This window comes from Vombatus ursinus, unplaced genomic scaffold (genome assembly GCF_900497805.2).
Source record: "Vombatus ursinus unplaced genomic scaffold, bare-nosed wombat genome assembly UNPS02009975.1, whole genome shotgun sequence".
NCBI classification, from domain to species: domain Eukaryota; kingdom Metazoa; phylum Chordata; class Mammalia; order Diprotodontia; family Vombatidae; genus Vombatus; species Vombatus ursinus.
In genome coordinates, this window is record NW_020949753.1 from 2,999,199 (window position 1) to 3,021,110 (window position 21,912).

Sequence of the window (21,912 nt, forward strand, 5' to 3'; positions counted from 1 at the left end):
GTTGCTAGGCTGTGTCTCTCCATGAAGAGACTGGGTTGGCTTCTCAAAGGGCAGAGCTTTTCAGCTAGATGGATTTATCCACTAAATTCAGTCAGCTAGGCTACATCACCACTAAGCCAGACTTCTCTACAACTCAGCCAAGATGTTCATCTGTTCACCCTGACATGTTCCTAACTAGCAGCTGTAATACCCAATTTTGGTTCAGACTTCTTCAGACTCAATCAAAGCCCTAATCTGAGATGCTCTTTCAGAAAGAGCAGAGGCCCTGTTCTTGACATAAACCTCTCCAGTTCTACTCATTCAGCTGGGCCTTGAGCTTTTGGGGTCTTTTATAGACTTCCCCCCTCCTCCCCCATCTCTCAGGCAGCAGGTGGCAATGTAGAGGGATATGGTTTCTCCTTTTCTACTTATTAACAATCTTTCCTAGTTCACAGCTGGGTCTCCTCAATGAAAGACTTCACTCTAATTTATGGTAACAACCTAGTACCTTTCCCAAATCTTCATCTTTGTACTATGGCCATTCATCCGAGGAAACTGAGTGAGAGAGGTTAGGGGTATTGTCCAATGTCACATAAGTGGCAGAACCTAAATTTCAATACTGATTCTCTCCAATGATCTTTTCACTGCACCATAATGTTTTGTATATATTACATAAGTGAGCATATACCTGTGAAACATAGGTCAAATTCAGGCACTGTGCTAAATAGTGCTGAGGATAAATACATGCATACATACACACATATATATATTTACCCATATGTACATATTTATCCATATATATCCATATATATGTACATATATATATATGTTTCAATTGTTTTCAGTCATGTTCAACTCTTTGTAACCCTATTTAGAATTTTCTTGGTAAAGATACTGGAATGGTTTGTCATTTCCTTCTCCAGCTCATTTTGAAGATATGGAAATTGAGGCAAACAGGGTTAAGTGACTTATCCAGGGTCACACAGCTAGTAAGTGTCTGAGGTCAGATTTGAACTCAGGAAGAAGAGTTTTCCTAACTTCAGGCCCAGCATTCTACCTATTGTGCCAGTGCTTTTGTGTGTGTGTGTGTGTGTGCAAACATATACACACATCATATATATATATATATATATATATACACACACACACACATATATATATACTATATATACATATATATACATACATGCATATACCTATATTATAATGCATATATTCTGGGAGAGAGACAGAGAGACACAGAGAGAGAGAGAGAACAATTTCTCAAACCAAGAAATTTGCTGCTATTCTCAGAGCAAGAGGAGTTATGGTGAAGAAATACTAATAGTAATAACTACATCACATGATTGTTTTGAAGAGCAAATGAGATGATATATTCAAATAACTTTGTGAATTATTATATAAATGTTAGCTATTATATTTGCCTTTTAAAGTGAAACAAAACAAAAGAAAACAGTTCAATGAACAATTCTTTTTAATGACTTATTTTTCTTAGAAATAAGAAAAGCTCTTTAAAAAAAGCTCTTAAAAATTGCATGATGATGCATGATTTAATTGGTAATGAATAAAGTGTAAATGAACATCTAGACAGTTTTTCTTTGACCACATAAAAATATAAAGGAAAATTGATCGCACTCTTGACCTCACTGGATTAGTCAATTCCTCAATAACCAGATTTTGTGTTTTATAAGGATAAGAAGGTGGTATAAGCTGTCAAGAAACAATGGGTCTTATGTTCTAGAAGTATCAGTGCCCAAAGGCTATATACTTTGGGGAAGTATTTAAAATGTTGAATAGAGAATCAGAGGGAAAAGGAATAAAATTAAGATTAGTCAATGGAATAATACACATATTTTGGTATAAAGGAAAATGGGGATACTATGGACCATTGAAAATCACAGATAACCTAAAAGTATCATTTTCATCTCAAACTTTAGATTTCTCATCTCAAAATCTTCAGCAGCTTTAATAAAAATATTGTAGTAATGGCTAATTCCCAATGTTATTTCTTTTAATTTCTCATCTAGCCCTTTCAGAAAGTATGCTTTGTCCTCTCTCAGACACTGTTTCAACTAAGAGCAAGGTGGAATAGAATTTCAGGGTAATTGCTCTATCTGGGCCAAAATCTTTTGGGAGAAGGGTAGTGGAAAGGGGGCCATATCTATCATTTCATGGTTGCAGAGCACTTCTTATATAAAAACTGCTTTCATCAATCCAAATGATCAACTATCAATTATATATACATATATATAACATATATGAAACATATACATATATAATTTATATTCTTAGACTATCATCAGTTAGTAACTTTTTCCTCCTTCAAGGTTCATTCAATGAATATTTATCACCCAAACAAGATCCTGCTAATTGTTGTCTACAGACCTCCTGGACACTCTCCTTCCTTCTTCAATGAGTTCAGTACCTAGTGACTAGGGCAAGACTTGGGGGAGAAAGGACTTTAACATACATGTTGATACTCCCTCCAATACCCTAATCTACCAATTCCTCAACTTACTCATTTTTTCAGGCAACCTACCGTACAACACAGGGATAGTCATAGCCTTGATCTTACCATCACCCATAAATTTTCCATATCTGTGTTCACAAATTCTGAAATTCCTTCATCTGATCATAATCTATTGTCATTCCACATCTGCCTTGGCAAACCCTATTCTTTGTTCTCACCATGACTTCTAATCCCTTGACCCCTCAGTTCTTTCCCAGGCACTGACTACACTCCCTTCCTTTCCCCATTTTGGCCCTTTGGTAAACCACTTCTCTTGAGTCCCTTACCCCTTTATCTTATAGAAAATCTTGTCCTTCCAAACCCAGTCTTGGATCTTACCCACCATACAATCAATACTTTTGTTCCTACTCACAGGCTGGTGCACAAAGCTGGAGAGTTTCCTGGAGCTCTGAAGGGTTAATTGGCATACTCATAGTGACACAGCTAGTGCATGTCAGAAACAGGACTTGATGCCAGGTCTTCCTGACTCCAAGACCAGCTATCTACATGCTGCCTCTTATCCAACAATCTTTGACCTTTTGTATATAATGCTGAAGCATTCAGCATTCAGCATTCTGGTGAAGACTATGGACCCCTTCTCAGAATAATGTTTTAAAATATATATGATTATGACATAGATTTAAAAAAATAAGTTCATGGATTCCAATTTATGAATCTTTTTTCTAATGAATGGATTAGTTCTAGAATCTAATATATAAAATCTACAGAGATCCTGAAATCAACCATCATCAGGAATTGTAGTACTCAGGGACAGGGCTCTCCAATATTGGAGAGCTATGAATATGAGGGTCTGTGGATAGGTTGGGAAGGAAGACACCTGCCACTCATCCTTTTTCCCACTATGTCAATAGTCCACTCTATGGATGACTTCTTTTCTGAAAACTTCATTTTTCAGTTGGATGTGGCACCCACCTGAAGTGAGTTATCTCCCCCTTTCTCATCCCATTATGTAACATGTTCCTAGTACCTGAACTAGAAAAATGCTGGGACATGAATCACAACCTTGGCCAAGACTAAAGGTCAGATTAATTGCACAGACTTTGGCAATAAATAAGAAGAGGTTAGAAGCCACGTATCCCTAGACTAATTCATTGTAGATGGATATGGGCAAGCCTGCTCTTAACAAATTAGCAAGGATATGGCTATGTCATGGCAAGTTCCATGAATTTCCATGAAGAATTGGCACATTTGACTGTTTGTTCCTGCTAGAGCTAGCCTGCATGCAGGATAGCAATGTCATTTCTAAGGGGAATGTAAGGCAGTGTCAGGAGTCTTCTTGGCCTCCTTAAGGAAACCCTCCATATCGCGGAATAGAGGACTATATTCCCTTGAAGTAAAGGGAGGCCCAACAGACAGCCTGTTCACTCATTGAAATACAACAAAGGCCATTCTAACCCAGAGTCATTGAAAGGACTAGTGGAGATACCCAAACAACTTACATTGAGGTAGGAACACTTGAATGTCTTTTGGCTGCCCCCTCCATCGACCCCTTAGATATTGCATTTGTTGCTTTCTCTGAGCAGCTGACTCCAACTTGTTGTCTTACCAGGACTTTTCTTCCTACAAAATGGCAAATGTGCCTTGCACTGACCCAGGTATACTGAGAAATCATTCAACTCTTGCTAATAGTTCTTTAGCCTCTGGAGCCCCCTGATGGAGAGCTTGGCCCATGGCAACAATCTACCAATGTCATTTGAAGTATGGTTTAGGAAATTAATAAGTATTGTCATATCTCCTGTGGTGGGGAGAATAAGGATGCCAATGGTCAGAGCTATTTGAGGGGCTAGATATGAATAGAATACAAGAAAGTGTAAATGAAAAGCCAGCCTAGGTCAGAATGAAAGTTTCTTCAAAGCACCCAAATCCAAGGAACTGAGACAGAAGCAGAATGTTGGGTGCAAGATTAGGTACATAGGACAAGAAGGTCCAATGATCTGAGAATGCAAAAGACACAAAATATAAGCCAAATGACAGTCTACCTGACTCAATCTGCCAACTTAAAGCATCATTTTAAAAATAGCAGTGTGCTTTCTCTGTCTACTGCTTTAATATGGTATATGGGAGTGTAGCAAGGTCTCTCCTTGTACCCACCAGGTTAGAAGACTTGTTTGACTGGACCTATGATTTCATCATTATTGGGAGCACAGATAAGGAACTATAGATCAACAACTGCTCAGTGACTTATAATTATAGTGAGCAAGGGCACTGAGAAGTTAAGTAACTCGTCCAGTGTCACACACTGGTGTAGGACCTGAACCCATATCTCCCTGACTCTCAGATCAATCAATAAACATTTATTAAGCATCTACTATGTGCCAGGCAAAAAGTGGCAAAAAAAAACAGTCCCTGTCCTCAAGGAGTCTCCAATCTAATGAGGGGAACAACATGTAAACAAATACATACAAAGATCAGTTCTTTATCTATCATAACAACATCAGAGGATCAGTCCCAGTGCTGTACAGGTATGTACCAAATAGTAAGAGAATCAGAGTAATGCTTCCATCTCATCATGTAAATCCTTTATGGAGCTTATGCAGAAAGATGTGGACAAGAATGGAATCAGATGAGGAGATGGAGGTAGGTTTCAGTGATAAGATAGCATATCCATTGAAATTTTGAGTAAGAAATGAGGATAATGTTCAACTGTCTATACATGTTTTGGGAAGAAGAACTGAGGATAGAAACCAGATATGTTTCAATCCTATGCCACCACTACTACAAATGATTACATTATCCAAGTAAATGTTGCCACTAAGAAACCTATATATTTTTACTTGTAGAAAACTTTAGTTTTCTTTTAGTTTGAAATTAAAATGATGTTTTCTGATTGCAACATATATTCATCTATCATTTTCCCCTCAAATCTGAAGAAACATTCTTTTTTTCATTAGCAATTTTCAAAAAAAAATTGATACTTCATATTCCTTTCCAAACAGATCCTTCTTCTCTTTCCTACTGAGCAAGCCATCTTTTGTAAGAAAGAATAAAAAGATAGAAAAATGCCGTTTAGCAAAACTAGCCAACACATTAACTGACACTGAGAGTTCAATGTTCCAAACCCACAGTCCTCTACATTTGAAAAAAGGGAAGTACATTTTCTCACCTTTTTTTCTGGATGCTACCTTTGTTGAAATTCTGATTATGTGAAATTTGAGGCGTGTAATTTCATGTTTTTGTTCTTTCCATTTACACTGCTGCCATTGAGTACATTGTTCTGCTGATTTGTCTCTGCATTTGGTGCATGTAATTCTTATGCTATCCTGAATTCTTTATATTGCTCATTTTTTATGGTGCAGTTACATTCCATTACATTCCTGTGCCATAATTCACTTAACCATCCCCAATAGATGGATATCTTCTTAGGGAAAGGGTCTCTTTCACTATATTTGTCATTCAAACCAAATATTAAAAATGGATCAGCCTGCACCCTCTCCCAAAATATCCAGCTTTCCTCCTGTTAGAAGTGGGAAAAGCAAATGATCAAAAGTAAAAGTAAAAGATTACCAGAGTAATCCCTGATGCATCCCACATAACTTCTCTCCTTAATCCCTCCATTGGCCCCTAAGTTCTCCATCACGTATATCTTCACAGCAACCTTAGACGTACTGTGCCTCTATCTGCTATTTCTGCTTCTTGATGTTTAGATCATCCCTACAATGACATTGTTAGTACTTCCAGGCCTGGAAAGTTGTTTTTTATAGTGCCTTATACATAAGGTCCAGGTTCTAATATCGTTCCTTTAAGATCTAGGCAAACCACAGCTGCTTCTAGACCTCCAGCTAGGAGTTCACATCCATTGTTGTCAACTCTACCTTTCTTATGATTCTATATTCCATTTCCTGACCATGCTTGCTCTGGCCTGGGTCTATTGACTTGGTACTCTTCCCAGCCACTTCTTTACTCGCCTCCTGGATTCTGTCCCATCAATGTTTTTGCCCCCTCTGCTGATACAACAGGTCTGTCATCTCATTTCCCTCTTGGTGCATGACCGGCATTTATGGTCTATGAATGACTTTTCTCTCCCCACCAGTGAAGGAATCCATCAGTTGCCTAGCCAGGGCACTTCCCTGCTTATTGTAGTGAAATGAAATGGACTTATAACAACTCAGAACCACACTGATTAACTCCATGTGTACTTAGGACCCAGGACACTGAGCATGACACTGATTTACCAGAAGATTTCATCCGCATCTGCCTTCCTGGGGCTAAAACAGAAGAAAAAAATAAGGGACCATCAGGGGTCATGACAATGAAGTCGAGCTCACTATTAAGAGGGTTCACAGACACTGCCAAGCCTCAGAGGACTTTCTGCCATCAGTATAATTTTTCAGAGAGGGTTAATTAAAGGTTGCTTTTGCTTAACAAAAATTTTAAATGTCTTGAACTGCATATCTTTCTAAGAAGCCAGGCTTTTTAATGAGAAAAAGATCTTTGCCAGTACTGGAAAAAAAAAGTTTGGGAATGCAAAGCAGAGGATGTACTGTGTGTTCATTGCTCAGCCACTGTGGGAAGAACAAAGGGAAATTCAGCAAGATCTCCCTACTCAAATGGATCATATAGACCTGTTCCTAAATGTTCAATTATATTCCACCACAGTGGGTGGTATCTGGCTATCACTTTTGATTCTCTTTCCAATAATATGCAGAAATGTTTCCACCATTTTCCTCATTCCTAACTCAATATTTCAATGATATAGGTGACTCAGTGGATGGAGAGTTGGGATTAGGGTCAGAAAAACCATGGTTCAAACCTGCTTCAGAAACTCACAAGTTGTGTGACCCTGCACAAATCACTTTAACCTGTCCCAGCCTCAGTTAAATGAGGGAGTTGGACTCAGTGACCTTTACCAAGTTTCCTTCCAACTCTAAGACTATGTTCCTATAATTTCATTATTGCAATCCATCCATACCTGTAGCAATGTCTTAAACATGCAAAATTTAAAAAAAATTGATAACCAGTAGCATCAACATTTCTTCATGATAGTAACAAAAACAGCATTACTGATAGATTTTGCCCTGAACAGAGAAACCAAGGATATTTTTAGGCAGATATGTACGCAAAGATTTTTTTTTTAAATCCTAAAATCAGAAACTCTTGAATCTTTTTTTTTCTAAGACTCTATTTGAAAATTAGACACAGCACAGTATAAAGTTGTTCTGGGGTTGACCTGATCCTTCCTGTTTTGGAAACTACACATCAGTTTATCTCCCGTCTTCTATGTTATGCCTTTCAATGGTTGTGCCCCATACCTAGATTCATAGGATCTTTTTCCCCTGCTGTTAGTTCCCCACCATTGAAATTCTGAAATCTAAAAAAGAAGTAGATATTTTTTGTGTGTACTTCTCAATTTTCACTAAATTAATCCAGATTTCTTTTAGACTAGGACTATCAGTTAGTGGGTTGTTTTTTTTTTTATAGTTGTCCTCAATTTGCTCAAGAAATCACTAGTGGCTTTTAAGAATTAAATGAGCACACCTACACCTTCTATCTAGTTGAAGGAGAATGATGCTTATTTTACTGTAGAACTGACGCTGGCCATTCTGATGGTGGACATTCTTGAACAAAATTTGTTTTCACTATTATAAGCCTATGACCTTTCAGAATGTTGGCCTGAAGAAAAATGGTTTTTCCCATCAGTGAGTTTATTGGCTTTATTGATTCACCTCTATTCTGATTTTGCATGCAAATGAGGGGAAATATTTCTTGAAAAACAAAACTTGTTTCTTCTACTAGAAAAAAAAGAAAGATTTCATTTTATTTGCCTCAGCTAGACTACACAGATTTCAGCAGATTTATTCTACTATCAAGTTATTCAATTCAGTTAATCAAATTTCATTCTCTTTTCATTTGAGTTGGCTTTGGCAAATGAAACTGTGTTCCTTGTCTAAACTTGCCATATTCCTTGAATAGCATTCACTTATGCATCTAATGTGAATTCTACTAGAATGATAAGGATAAAGGCCTCCTAGAAAAATGATTTCACAGCCTTAAATTTAATATTTAGTTTGATGCATATTCATATCTCACCCATAGCAGAGGAGCTAAGGGAACAATGGTGTTGTATGAAGGAAAGTAAGAGGACAGTAAGAATGGTCATTTATAATGATGGTTTTGAGAGAATCTCTTATTCGTAATAAGTTTTCAATACTACCTATCTGCCTTTGAGACTATAATCTTTGTTTTTTTTTTATCTTATAAAACTTAAAGTAATTATTTTTGAGGGGTATGTGTCTTACTATGAGATGGAGCCTCCATTTTTAATGACCATCTTAACCACTAGCAATTAAAATTGCTCCTGACTTGTTTTCATTTCTTTTTTCCAAGTCATTAAAAATAGATTGTGGGGTACAGAGCAGAAAGCAATAGATTTAGAGTCTGAGGACCTGTCAATTATTCCTGTCTCTGCTGTTTACTTTAAGTGTTACCTTGAGTAAATCATAAGTTAAAGTAATTTTTGTTTCAACAGTGTGGGGTTCTTGCTTGTTTCCTATCCATCTTTCATAGGATCATAGATTTAGAATGTGTAGGGACCTCAAAGGCCAATTATCTTAATATCAAGTCTGCTAGTTCAAACTAGAGAACTTGTGGCATTTTATCTTCTCTTTTCTATAATTTTCTTTCTTTAAAGTATAGAGTTGCCAAAAAATTATGAAATATTTGAAAGTATCTTTGTTTTTTGCTGGGTTGGAAATACTCCTCCATTCTTATGTAAGTTTTGAGCTGATCTAGAATGAGTAGTTGCCTCCTTCTTCTGCCTCATTTCCCTAGAAACCCACAAATGGCACTGACAAATCCAGGTGTCAAAGAAGGATACTGACTAAGAAAGCATTCAGAACAGGATAACCTGGAAAATGAAAGGCCTTGAATCTACATCAAGCAAGGACTATTTGAAGGAACTGGGAATGTTTAACCTGGAGAAGGGAAGACTCGGGGGGAAAGTGATAGCTGCCTTTAGATTATTTGAAACCGTCAGATGGATGAGGGTCTAGGCTTCTGTATGGCCACAGAGGGCAGAACTAGGAAAAGGGGAGAATTTACAAAGAGGCTAATTGATACTTGATGTAGAACGGACTGCTTTAAAACAGTTCTCCCTCAGTGGAGATATTCAAGCATTGGCTGGATAGGCACATGTTAGGTAAGTTCCAGAGAAAGCATTTTATCAGGTTTGAGTTGGATTAAATTTGAGTGACCCTCAGATTCTGTGATTCCAAAGTCCACATCCCAGCCCACCAAGTCTTTTCAAGGAATCTCTTGCTCTTTGGACCTCTTGGTTGGTGTTCTGCTTTAAATTCCTCTTCATAATGTCTTAAGAATTGAGTTTTCCAGTTCTGTTTGGTAAACAGAAGTGAGTCAACTCGTGGTTCAAAACATCATCATAAATGAAATTGGAATTACATAAGCCCACAGAATCATGCTGTTTATTTTATCAGATAACACTTATTTTCTAATAATAGTTGAGTGCAGTCTTAGTGGGAAATTATTGGGTTTGCACAGAGAGCTCTCTGTTTATGGCTTGCAAGAGATTTCAGAACCCAGCTGTTGCTCTGCCATTAGACCGATGAGATGCCCTACAACTGTGACTCAACAATCCTAGCACTTCATTACCATGTGTGCTTTCTTCCATTTGATAGTGAAGAGCCCACACACAGACTTTGCCTGGCTCAGGTACAAGCTAACAAAAAGCTTCCTCATAACATTCAGTATGGCTTCTCTGCCTTTAAACCAGCTCTAATCTGGTAGTTTGAAAATTGCCTTAAAAGGAATCTAAAACTATGTGCATTTATGGATTTAGTTCAGATTTTCATATCCATTTTTTTTCTCTAGGTAAAACCATTTGTCTGGATTTTAAAAAAAAGTTAAAAAATAATTATTGTTGCACTGGAGTTGCATTTGTTTGTTTCCCACAAATCTTTCGTAAGATTTAGATTCACAAGATTTAGAGCTGCAAAACACCTGAAAAGTCATCTAGGTCAACCATCTCCTTTGAAATATAAGGAAACTGAGGCCCAGAGAAGTTAAAAGATTAACTGATGACTACACAACTAATATGGAAGAGATGAGATTTAAACCCAGGTCTTCCTGTTACAAACTGCCTCTCTTTAAGTTGTTGTTTTTCTTAGTTTCCAACATTCTACAAATTCAAAATGTACTTGTAGTCTTTGTGGCCTCCTTCTAAATACATGGGGCAGCAAGGTGGCACAGTGGATAGAATGCCAGACCTGGAGTCAGGAGGACTCAAATCAGGCATCAGACACTTACTAGATGTAGGATCATGGGCAGGTCACTTAACCCTCCTTCCCTCAGTTTCCTCATTTGTAAAATGACCTGGAAAAGGAAATGGCAAACTGTTCCATTATCTTTTCCAAGAAAACCCCAAATGGGGTCGTGAAGAATTGGACACGACTGACGACAAAATACCATGTTTTTCTAGTCATGCCTGTCCTCAACAGTCATTTGTACATTGTTACTCATGTCTAGATCATCACTTAGTATGTTCTTCAACTTAAGCTATCATGCATCTTTCTATTTCCTTTTGACTTATTTCTGATAAATGCCAACTGCCAACCTAATTTTCCTAAAATATCATTTTCCTCATGTCTTGAGAACCTCCCTCACCCATTAGACTCTGAGCTCTTTGAGAACATGGATTGTTTTGTTTTGTTTTGTTTTCATTTCTTTGCATTACCAGCACCTAGCACAGTGCTTGGAATATAGTAGGTGTTTAATAAGTGCTTGCTGAATTACTTCTATTACATGAAGTCCAGAATTCTCTATCTATGAAGTCCAGTACTTCAAATACCTCTGTAATCTGGCCCCATTTACATTACCTAATAATTTGTGACTTCTTCCTGCCATCCTCAAAATGCATCTTCCCTTTTAGTCAAGAGAAACTTTTGAATGTACTCTGCACTTGAATTTTAGTTCCTTCTTAATTGGGTTTGTTCTACCTGTTTCCAATTTAAGGAGCATTGGTCTTCTTTAAAAAGGAAGAAGAAAATAGAAGGAAAATGGAACTTAAGCAGTTCTACAGCTTTGTAATTAGTATCATATCATCTGTGAAAATGAGATAATCTTTTCTTATTGTTCTTGTTCAGAATATGATAAAAGAAAACTCATTACCTCCCATTTCTGGACAGAGCTAGAGTTTATAAATTTTCACATTCCATACATTGACTTTTCCCAATATCCAAGACAAAGTCGACCTTTTTTTCCCCATGATCCTTTCAGCTTCATAACTCTCATGTACACTCTCTATTGAGTCCTTGACTCTATGAAAGGGGAGTTCTATTTAAAATTTACTCTCAAGGTACAGATTTCCAGTGTGAAAAGGATTCTCTGGAAAGTTATTTGAGTTTGCATCTAGTTCATATTCCTGTGTGGCCAAAGGGAAAACTAACTCTCTTTAAAGATATAATTGGAGCCAAAGGAATCACACTGGGACCTCTATCAAAGATCAGCTTCTCCTGTCCTTAAAAAACAATTTGGGACCTTATTTTTGCTGTTATTAGCAGCTGGGGTGTTACATTATGCATGATTCTTGACAGCTGGTATGGACAAATTTCATTATCTTCCACTGGAATGTTAGCCCAGATTTTGCAGCCTATTGCTTTCATATAGGTCAATGTATAATTATAGTGCATAGTTAAAACTGTCATCCCTTGAGAATATGTTTCAGTTTTTTACTCTCATTATATACAGTGGTACTCTATGCTTATAAAAGTAGTAGACAGTTTTAAGATCCATGGCTTACAAAGCTCTGGAAAATTGGCTTGAACTACAATATCTCAACCAGACTCAATTATTTTGGAAGCTTAATCATTATAAAAAAGACTTACATTATTTAACTCATCCACATGGGAAGATATTAAATTCATAGCATCATTGATTTAGAATTGGAGAGATATTTGAGGTCATTTACTCCAACTACCTCATTTTACAAATGAAGAACCAGAGACCTAAGGACCTTCAATGATTTGTTCCATGTCACAAGGTTAGTAACAGAGATGGGATTTGAACCTATGCCCTCTGAATCCAGAGCTGGAATTTCTCTCCCTAGTACCATGCTCTTCCAGAAGTTAAATTCAATTTTAACAGACACCCCAGTCATGTGGAGACTTATTGGCACTTGTCTCAATATTGGTTTTCTCCATTTGATAACTTTTAGGTCTCTAAACTGTTAAGACTAATCGTATTCAATATATCCTGGCATCAGCCTCAGCTTCTTACTCTCCCTAACCCAATATATCTAATCAATTGCCATGTCTTATCATTTTTGTGGCCACAAAATGTCTTGTATATACATCTTTCTTTCCACTCACCCAACTGGCTGCTTAGTTCAAGTCTTCATACCTCTCACTAGGACTATTACAATAATCTCCTAATTGGTCTTCCTATTCTGAGTCTCTGCCCTCTCTAAACTATCATCATCCACACAACTGCCAAAGTAACTTTCCCAAAGCATGGGCCTGACCACATCCTTCCACTGATCAATAAACTCCAGTGGCTCCCTACTACCTCTAGCATGAAATTCCACTCCAAAAGTTCACATGCCCGGCCATATTCTACCTTTCCAGCCTTCTTACATGTATTTAGTCCCTTTCCACATGGCCCATCCATGCTGACCTACTTGCCGCTCCTTGTAACATTTCAGCTCCCTTTTTTGTGCCTTTGCAATGGCTATGCACCATGCCGTATGCTCTTCTGCCTCACTTTTGTTCATTAGAATGCCTTTGAAACTCAATTCAAGCACCTCTTTCTGCTTAAAGACTTTGTCAGTCCCCCCAGCTCCTACTACCATTCTTTCCAAGGTTACATTTCATATTTTATGTGTTCTATACCTATGCATATACTAGTTGTTGTCTCCATTGAAAGTATAAGCTATTTGAGAACAGGAACTCTTTCACTTTTGTCTTTGAATGTCCAGTTTCTAGCACATAGTAAGTACTTAACTAATACTGGCTTTCTTTCTTATTTGATTGGTACATTAACAACAATGCTTATAAAGGGAAATGACACTGTTTTAATGGTGTTCTCCCTGGAGATTTCGTGATTTAAGCCATGTCTATATTTGCAAAGTAAATTAGGCATTTCATGTAACTATATCTCTATTGAAGAAGACAAAACAACCAAGCACTTTCCTATGCCTTGATAAGCTAAATACTTTCTGATTTTTCACATCAGCTTAAGAAATCTTAGGGAAATCAATACTCATGCACTCCTGGAGATATATTTAAGAATTAAACATTTCTTCTTTTTTCTGAGTCTTAACATCTATATTACTATGTTAAATAAAGGCATCGGTTGGCAGCTTTTGCAAAAAGATGTCTGCTGAGATGGTGAAGTTTGAGGCAGTTGGTAAGTGATCTAGTGACTATCCCATAATGATTACATCACAGCTCTCCTTTGTTTATTACCTAGAGAATTTCTGATAGTAGACATCTCCTTGATTTCTAATTCATCAACAATATCAACCCAGTTTTGCTGCATATGAATGATGGACGGATGGATGGATAATATGCATTTTTTAACCACTTACTATATGCTAGTTACTGCAATAAATGCTTGAGAAAATATTCAAAGAGATAAAATTCCCTGCCCTCAAGGTGCTTACATTCTAAGAGAGGAATACATCACACAAAGAAAAGTGGTGTCTAGAGAAGAATTGGGAAGTCATAGGGATGGTGAATTGGGCAGTGGAATAGAAAAGCAATTGACTAACACACTCTTTCCAGAAGATGTGTTTCCTATAAAAATAGATGGCAAAGAGACCATCAGATTCTATAGATCACATAATGCATGCTGAAAAGGTTAGACATGAAGGATCAGCAGTGACTCTTTTTTTTTTTTTTTGGTTAGGCAATGGGGTTAAGTGACTTGCCCAGGGTCATACAGCTAGCAAATATTATTTGTCTGAGGCCAGATTTGAGCTCTGGTCCTCCTGAATCCAGGGCCAGCACTTCATCCATTACACCACCTAGCTGCCCCTAGCAGTGACTCTTAGCCAGTGATGTTTGCATATTTGACATTAAACTCAATATTGTTTTTATTCAATACATTAATATCAACATCTAACCTTGGTAACATTTTAAAATAAGTATATATGATTGCCATTTAAGGCATTAGACAGGAAAACTGCTGGAAAAGTCATCATTTTACTGTAAATATTATTCACATTTCTTGAAGGAACTAATTGCTTCCTAGCTAACATGAGTATCTATACATTTATGATCATCAAATATAAATGTCATTTTTCTATGCACAATGCTGGAATTAACTATCCAGTACTAAAGTAGGGCAAAGTTACCATTCTATAATAAACTCTGTCTGCTAGCTGGAAATTTCTATGAAGGGACCCTCTGGAATTATTTTTAATTTTTCTCTGTGTGTGTCCTACAGGTACAGTTGTGCTTAAGCAAAGTGATTCATTTAAGCCTCAGGTTCAGCATATCTATACCCTCTATCATTCATACACAAATATGTGTGTGTGTACATGCAAGACATTGGCCAGGGTTTCATTAACTATAATTTGTTTAAAAGCCATTGCTCGTAGTAGCATTTTTAGGTTTGTGAACAACCTGGTACAAGTCTTATTTTAAAAAAAACAGTAACCACAACAACAAAACTCAAGAGCTTTGGAGGAAACACATTGTTTACTCATTTTTTTTAAAGTGCCCATTATGTGGTTATTGGAATGAGAAAACAAGTTTTTTTTTTCCCTTGATGTTCTCATATTAATTTATGAGATATGCAAAATAGATTTTGAAGAGAATTGTCTCCTGTAATACTAAAACATACACATATGAAACAATCTTTTTCTATACTTTATAATCACTATTTTTTTCTTATTTGCATTGTGCCATTTATTGCACCAAGAATGTTTTCTCTATTAAAGTGTGGGAGAGGGGAAAAAATCCCTGCTGTCCAAGTCACTACCTCAATTACCTTTCTGGGTCTGTTTCCTCATCTATGAAATGAAAGAGTTAAACATTAAACCTCTAGAGTCCCTTCTGGCAACAAATTGTATTGTCCTATGGTATTAAAATGAATTCCGTTTCACTGAAAATACTTCCATACTTTGTTACTCTTATCTCATTCTTCAGTAGAGAGAGTGAGGATCACAGTGCATCCATGTCTCCTTATCCTATGCAATCCTTGTATATGTCCACCTGGAATTCTTTATATAAAGTCTGTCCAAAACTATTATTTCTACTCCCTCTTTTTTTCTCTCCACTTAAAACCAGCAGAAAAGAGCTAATATTAGTTCTGTGTGACCTCTGTGTGTCCTATTTAACTTCTTCAATGCCCTTTAAAACATTAATGTTTTGAAGTGACAATTGTTTCATTTTCTTCTATCAGAATGATAGCCCTTCATCATTATAAAGTCCCTTCTAATTGCTCAAATAAATATGTGTTTCTAGTTTTCTCTTGATGCTTGTGTTTGTGTTTCAAAATTTCTAATCTTGTTTTATGAGTAATGCTTTAAAATCCTCCATTCCATCAAAAGTTTGTTTTCCCTCCTCTAAGATTATACTCAGGTTTGCAGTTTAAGTTATTCTTGTAAACCTGTGGGCTTTTGAAATATTGCATTCCAAGATCTCCTCTCATTTTAGGTGGAAGCTGTTAGGCCTTGTGTGATCCTGACTGTGGCTCCTTGCTACTTTAAGTGATTTTTTCTGGGTGTTTACACATTTTTTCTTTGAGCTGGGAATTTTAGATTTTGATTGACGTCCTTAAGACTCTGCCTTTTGGGGTTCCATTCAAGAAATGGTTAGTGAATTTTATTTTCATTTAATCCTCCTGTTCTAATTGATCTGGACAGTTTTCATTTAGGAGTTTTTGAATTATAGAGTCCATTATTTTTATTATAATGATTTTTGGGGAATCCAATGGTTCTTAAATTATCTCTCTTTGACCTGTTTTCCAGGTCATTTGTTTTCCATAATCAATACCTTAAATTTTCTTATGTTTTTAAACTTTTGAGTTTTGTTCTATTATATCTTGCCATCTCACAAAGTTATGGATTTCTATGTGGTCTATTCTAATTTTTCAGGGTTTCTCTTACTTAAGCAATGGTTAACACATCTATTATAAGCTTCTTATCCTCTTTTGAATGCTTTTCTAAGGAGCTTTTATTTCTTTTTTTTATCTCTTGCATCATTTTTTCTAGGTATTCATGTAGACTTTAGAGAAAATTTACTTTTTCCCCTTTAAGTTATTGTTGCAGTTGTCATGAAGTTAGATTTTTTTTTCTTTTGATTTGTTCATCTCTCTAGCTTTCATTCCAGACTTGGAGCTTTGTGCTAGGGCCAAACTCTTCTCCTTATTGTGATTTTGGGTGGAATGAGGGACCCTGAGTGGTCTCACCTCAGGTCCACTGGATCTTTGTGATTCTATGTTTAGGCATTCCTAGATTTTTGAAGTTCATAATATTAGAGCTTTAAGGCCTTCTCTGGCATCTAAAGTTCAGAATGTTTCCATCTGTTATTGTTGGCCTACATTAATATTTATTTATCTGGTAGGGCCCATTTCCTCTTGGCATAGGCTTCTAGCTGATTTTTTGTGTACTTCTTGAGTTGAAGTCACTTCCTGCCATTTTACATTAGATTTCTGACTGTTTTTAGGTTTCTGCTGGAGTAGGATGTGGGATGATGGAGTTCAGCTGCCTACTTCCCTTCAAGCAGAGGACTTTACTAGAATCCTATCACTCTTCTTCTTTTAATAAGCACCAGCTAGGTAAAGTAGTGTAAAATGGGTTGAATTTGTAGTCAGAAGGTCTGGGTTCAAATCTTGTCTCACTCATATTAGGTGAAGCCCAAGGCAAGTCATGTAACTTCTCAAACTCAACAAAATGAAGATGATAATAATAGCGCTTACCTCACATGATCATTTTGAGGATGAAATGAGAAAATATATACAATGCTCTTGCAAACCTTGAAGCGCTATATAAATGTTACCTACTTATTATATGTCTCATAACTGAATCATTTGTATCAGGTATAGTGCAGGCCGTACTGAACTTAATGTCAAAAGACCTAAGTTCATATCTGATCTTACACTTACTAGTTATGTTATCCTGGGCAAGTAACCTGAGCAGTTTGAGTCCCATTTTTCTTTTCTGCAAATTGGTAATAATAATACTAAGAAACTTAATCTACTGATTGTATGTGAAGCCTAAGACTTCCAAAGATGGTTTTATCTCCTTTCTCTGTGATATATTCCTACAAGTGCAGTAGAAATTATGTCCAGAAGTTACAGAAAGATAAATATATTAACCCACTTCCCCAAATCTCTTGACAAGCTCATTGAGAAAACATTGTATATAAATACATGTACTTAACATACATGCTTCTTTGTGTCACTAAAAGTAAATCAGATATTTTAAATTTAAAAGAATAATAAAATTTTTAAAAGAATGTTTCCCACAATCATCTGCATCTTTGTGGAAATACTTTATTCTTTTCTCTGGAATAGCATGACCAGTCCCCTGAATAGTTGCAGTAGCATTCATTTTTCATTCAGTTGAGTAGATGCTTTTAAATTATGCATTGTTACAGATAATGTGTTTTTGTACTATTTAATTAGAGGTTAATTGAACAGGGCACATTGAGATCCCTAAAATAAGCAAGATGAAGTACTTGATTAAAAACTGAAAAGAGATTCTGTTTTCCCCCAGGTAACAACCTTTCTATCACATACTCTATAAACTATGTAACAATGAAGGTTTATCAAAATAAATGAATATCATTGCTTATTACATCAAATTATTCTTTTTTTCAGATTCATGAAGATAACAGAAATGAAGGTCTTGAAAGTGAGTATGTAGAAAAAATGGAAGATTTGATACCTGCAGCCTCTCCATTTTGTTCTGGTAAGTTTTATGTTTCTTACCAGGTAGAATTTAATCATTGTGGAGAATCTGAGTAAATATTATCTGTTCAGTGGCAACATAGCAGAGATGCATATATTTAGTAATAAATTGTATTTGAAAAGCTATTATCACCACTTTGAGTCTAAGCATTTTATCTTAGTTGAATGGTTTTAATTTCCCTAAAGAAAATAAATGTTATGTATCCACTCTATTATTCCCCAAAGACCATGTGATCTACTGGAAAGAGCACCAGGATTTAAGTTATAAATTTATTTAACTAACTACGTGACCTTAGGTAAATTATTTAATCTCCCACCTCATATTCTACAAAATTTAAAAAAATTGGACTAGATGGTCTCTGAGGCAATTTCCAGTTATAAAATCCCACATTTCATTCTCATTTGACCCTGAAGCACAAAAGCAGCCATATGGACAAGCCACTTAAATTCTATGAACCTCAGTTTCCCTATCCATAAAATGGGGATAATAACAGCATAAATGTATCCCTGATCATTTGTGGGAATGAAATGTAGTGAACAAGGGACTGAATGCAGACACAGGAAGACCTAGATTCCATTCCTTCCTCTAGCAATGATTGGCTTCATAATCCTGGATTTTGAAGTAGAGAAGGAAATTCTCTAAGACTACAAATCACACAACAACATTGTTTGGATGATTTTCCTTCTGGAGCTCTCCCTATACCAATGGCATCAAAGGTCTAGTTAAAAAATACAACAACAACAACAACAGAAATAATATGTTGGGGCACTTACTGTGACTTCATAACTTCAGATTTTCAAATTCAGCCTTTTTTAAAGAAGTTACTTCTCTCAAACAAAGAGATTCTCTCCTTTGCAAAAACAATACCTAAGCCTAAAGTTTTAATGTGGTGCTGCTGGTGATCACAGGACGCATCGTTCAAACTACAAGGCTTGTGTTTTTCCTAAGGTTGAGATGGGAATCTCCACTCAAGTTGTGACAGATCAAATATAATTTCCATCATCATCATAATTAGCAATAATAGTGATTATAATGATTCCTTATAATAGTAACTCTTCACCTGTATACACTCATTGGAAAAGACCCTGTTGTTGGGAAAGATCGAAGGCAAAAGGAAAAGGGTATGGCAGAGGATGAGATGGATAAATGGTGTCATGGAAACAACAAATGTAAGCATGAACAGACTTCAAGAGATAATGGAGGATAGAAGAGCCTGGCAAGCTATGGCCTGTGAGGTCACAAAGAGTCAGCATTACTAAATGACTGAACAACAATATCACCTTTGTACAGCACTCCTAGTTCTGCAAATTTACCATTTGCCAACTGTGTGATTAGGGTAGTACATGTATTATTTACCCTATTTTATAAGTAAGGCAATTCAGATGTAGAGAGGTGAAATTATTTCTCCTAGTCACATGGGTATAAGTAGAATTGTAAATCAGGTCTTCTGACTTCAAATCTAGAACTCTTCCACTACAGCGTAGTGCCTATCTCATTAAAATTTCTGTGCTTACTTATTAACAAAAAAGGATTTATAAATACGGTATCTTAGAGCATTTAAAAAATAAACACTTCCAGACTGAATAATATTTAAGAAATCCAGTGAGAAACCATAGTAAGTGGCACCACTTACCCCAAATCTTTACAAAAAGTCAGCCATAAGTCTATAGACAATAGAAAAGGGGGCACCTCAGGCAAATCAAGAATGAACAGAGATGAGAAAGATGGACCTGACAAGGCTCTTTGACCACCTTGTAGATATATAAGGTGGTCAAAAAGTTCCAGGATGACGACCTTGGGAGCCCCATGGAGGAACAGCAAGCAAGTACTGGTGAAGCACCAACCCTTAGACTCGGAAAGCATAGACTTGTGAGTTCTATGATCTCTAAAACACTGTCTTAAGATGCCAGAGAGGGTTGCGAATATCCCATACTCTGCACCTCAAAATTCCAGAGTGTTCTTATCCCAGGAGGTCAGCACAAGGATCCAGGAAACCCAAGGTGAGACCGTGCATCAATTGCTATCAAAATTATTGCTAATCTAACTCCATAGCAATGGCTAACAGAAAGGCAAAGGAAAAAATGGATTTTCTATGAGGACTGCATGAATAGCTAGAAGAAATGAAACAAAAGATTTGAAAAAAATAATCTCTTAAGGAAAAAAATTGGAAGGGAAATAAGAATAGAACAGAATGTATTAAACTCTACTCATGTTAATGGAATCTTTGAAAACTAAAATAAACAAAAGCGAATCTAGAAGCAAGAAATAGTAGAAAAAATCTTAAAAGATTAAAAATAAAAGAAAATTTAAGATCTCTACCATCAAATAAAATTGATCTAGAAAATGGGCCAAGGAGAAACTCCACATGATTAAAGCAGAGCTCATTATCTTTTCCCCTAAACCTTACCTACCTCCTATCTTCACTGTTACTTTAGATGTCAACAGCATCCTTCCAGTCCCTCAGGTTCCCAACTTGGGACTCATCCTGAACTTACTATTTCTCATACCCCATATCTAAGTTGTTTACAGGCCTGTCGACTTCCTCTTTGCAGCATCTCTCAAATATGCCTTCCTCTTTCCTCTGACACTGTCATTACTCTGGAACATGCCCTCATTATCTCATTCTTAGACTATTATAATAGCTTGCTGTTGGGTTTGTTTTCCTCAAGTTTTCCTGTACTATAATCCAACTTCCATTCAGCCACCAGAATGATTTCCCTGAAGTACATGTCTGACCATGTCACCTCCCTACTCAGTAAAGTCCAGTGACTTTCTATTGCATCCAAGATCACATAGAAAATCATGTGTTTCATGTTCAAAACCCTTCATAACCTAAACTCTTCCTTGTCTTTCACGTATTCTTATGCTTTATTATCTGTCACATACTCTTCAATTCAATGACATAGGTCTCTTTACTGTTTCATGAATGAGACACTCTATCTCTGGACCCCTGGCATTTTCCCTGACTCTACCCCATGCCTGAAATGACCTCCATCTTCATCTCCACCTACCAGCTTCCCTGACTTTATTTAAGTCCCAGCTAAGCTCCCCCAGGAAATCTTTCCCAACCCCTCTTAATTCTAATGACTTCTCTCTTTTAATTTTCCCCTATATTCATCCTGTATACAGCTTGTTCATACATAATTATTTGCTTTTTATCACTCCTATATGAGCTCCTTGAGGGGCAGGGTCAGACTTTTGTCTCTTTTGGTATCCCCAGTGCTTAGCATAGTGCTTGGTACATTGTTATTATTGTTCATTCATGTCCAACTCTTTATGGCCTGATTTGGGGTTTTCTTGGCAAAGATACTGGAGTGGTTTGCTGTTTCCTTCCCCAGATCATTTTATAGATGAGTAAACCAAGGCAAACAAGGTTAAGTGACTTACCCATAGTCACATAGTTAGTGTTTGAGGCTGGATTCAAACTCAGGTTTTCCTGACTCCATGCCCAGCATTCTGTCTGCTGTACCACCTAGCTGCCCTACCTCTGTGTGTGTGTGTGTGTGTGTGTGTGTGTGTGTGTGTGTGTGTGTGT

General features: G+C 36.6%; 1 protein-coding gene across 2 annotated transcripts in view; it reads left to right on the forward strand.

Moving 5' to 3' along the window:
- The window catches only part of BANK1 (B cell scaffold protein with ankyrin repeats 1), a 394,230-nt gene that overhangs the window by 300,672 nt on the left and 71,646 nt on the right, over nt 1–21,912 (forward strand). For both annotated transcript variants that reach the window (XR_003568363.1, XM_027853422.1), the window contains exon 8: nt 18,287–18,377. Coding sequence is in view for 1 of the 2 variants with exons in the window: in XM_027853422.1 (XP_027709223.1) it covers nt 18,287–18,377 (91 nt within the window). In the remaining variant the exon portion in view is untranslated. The remainder of the gene's footprint in view (nt 1–18,286; nt 18,378–21,912) is intronic.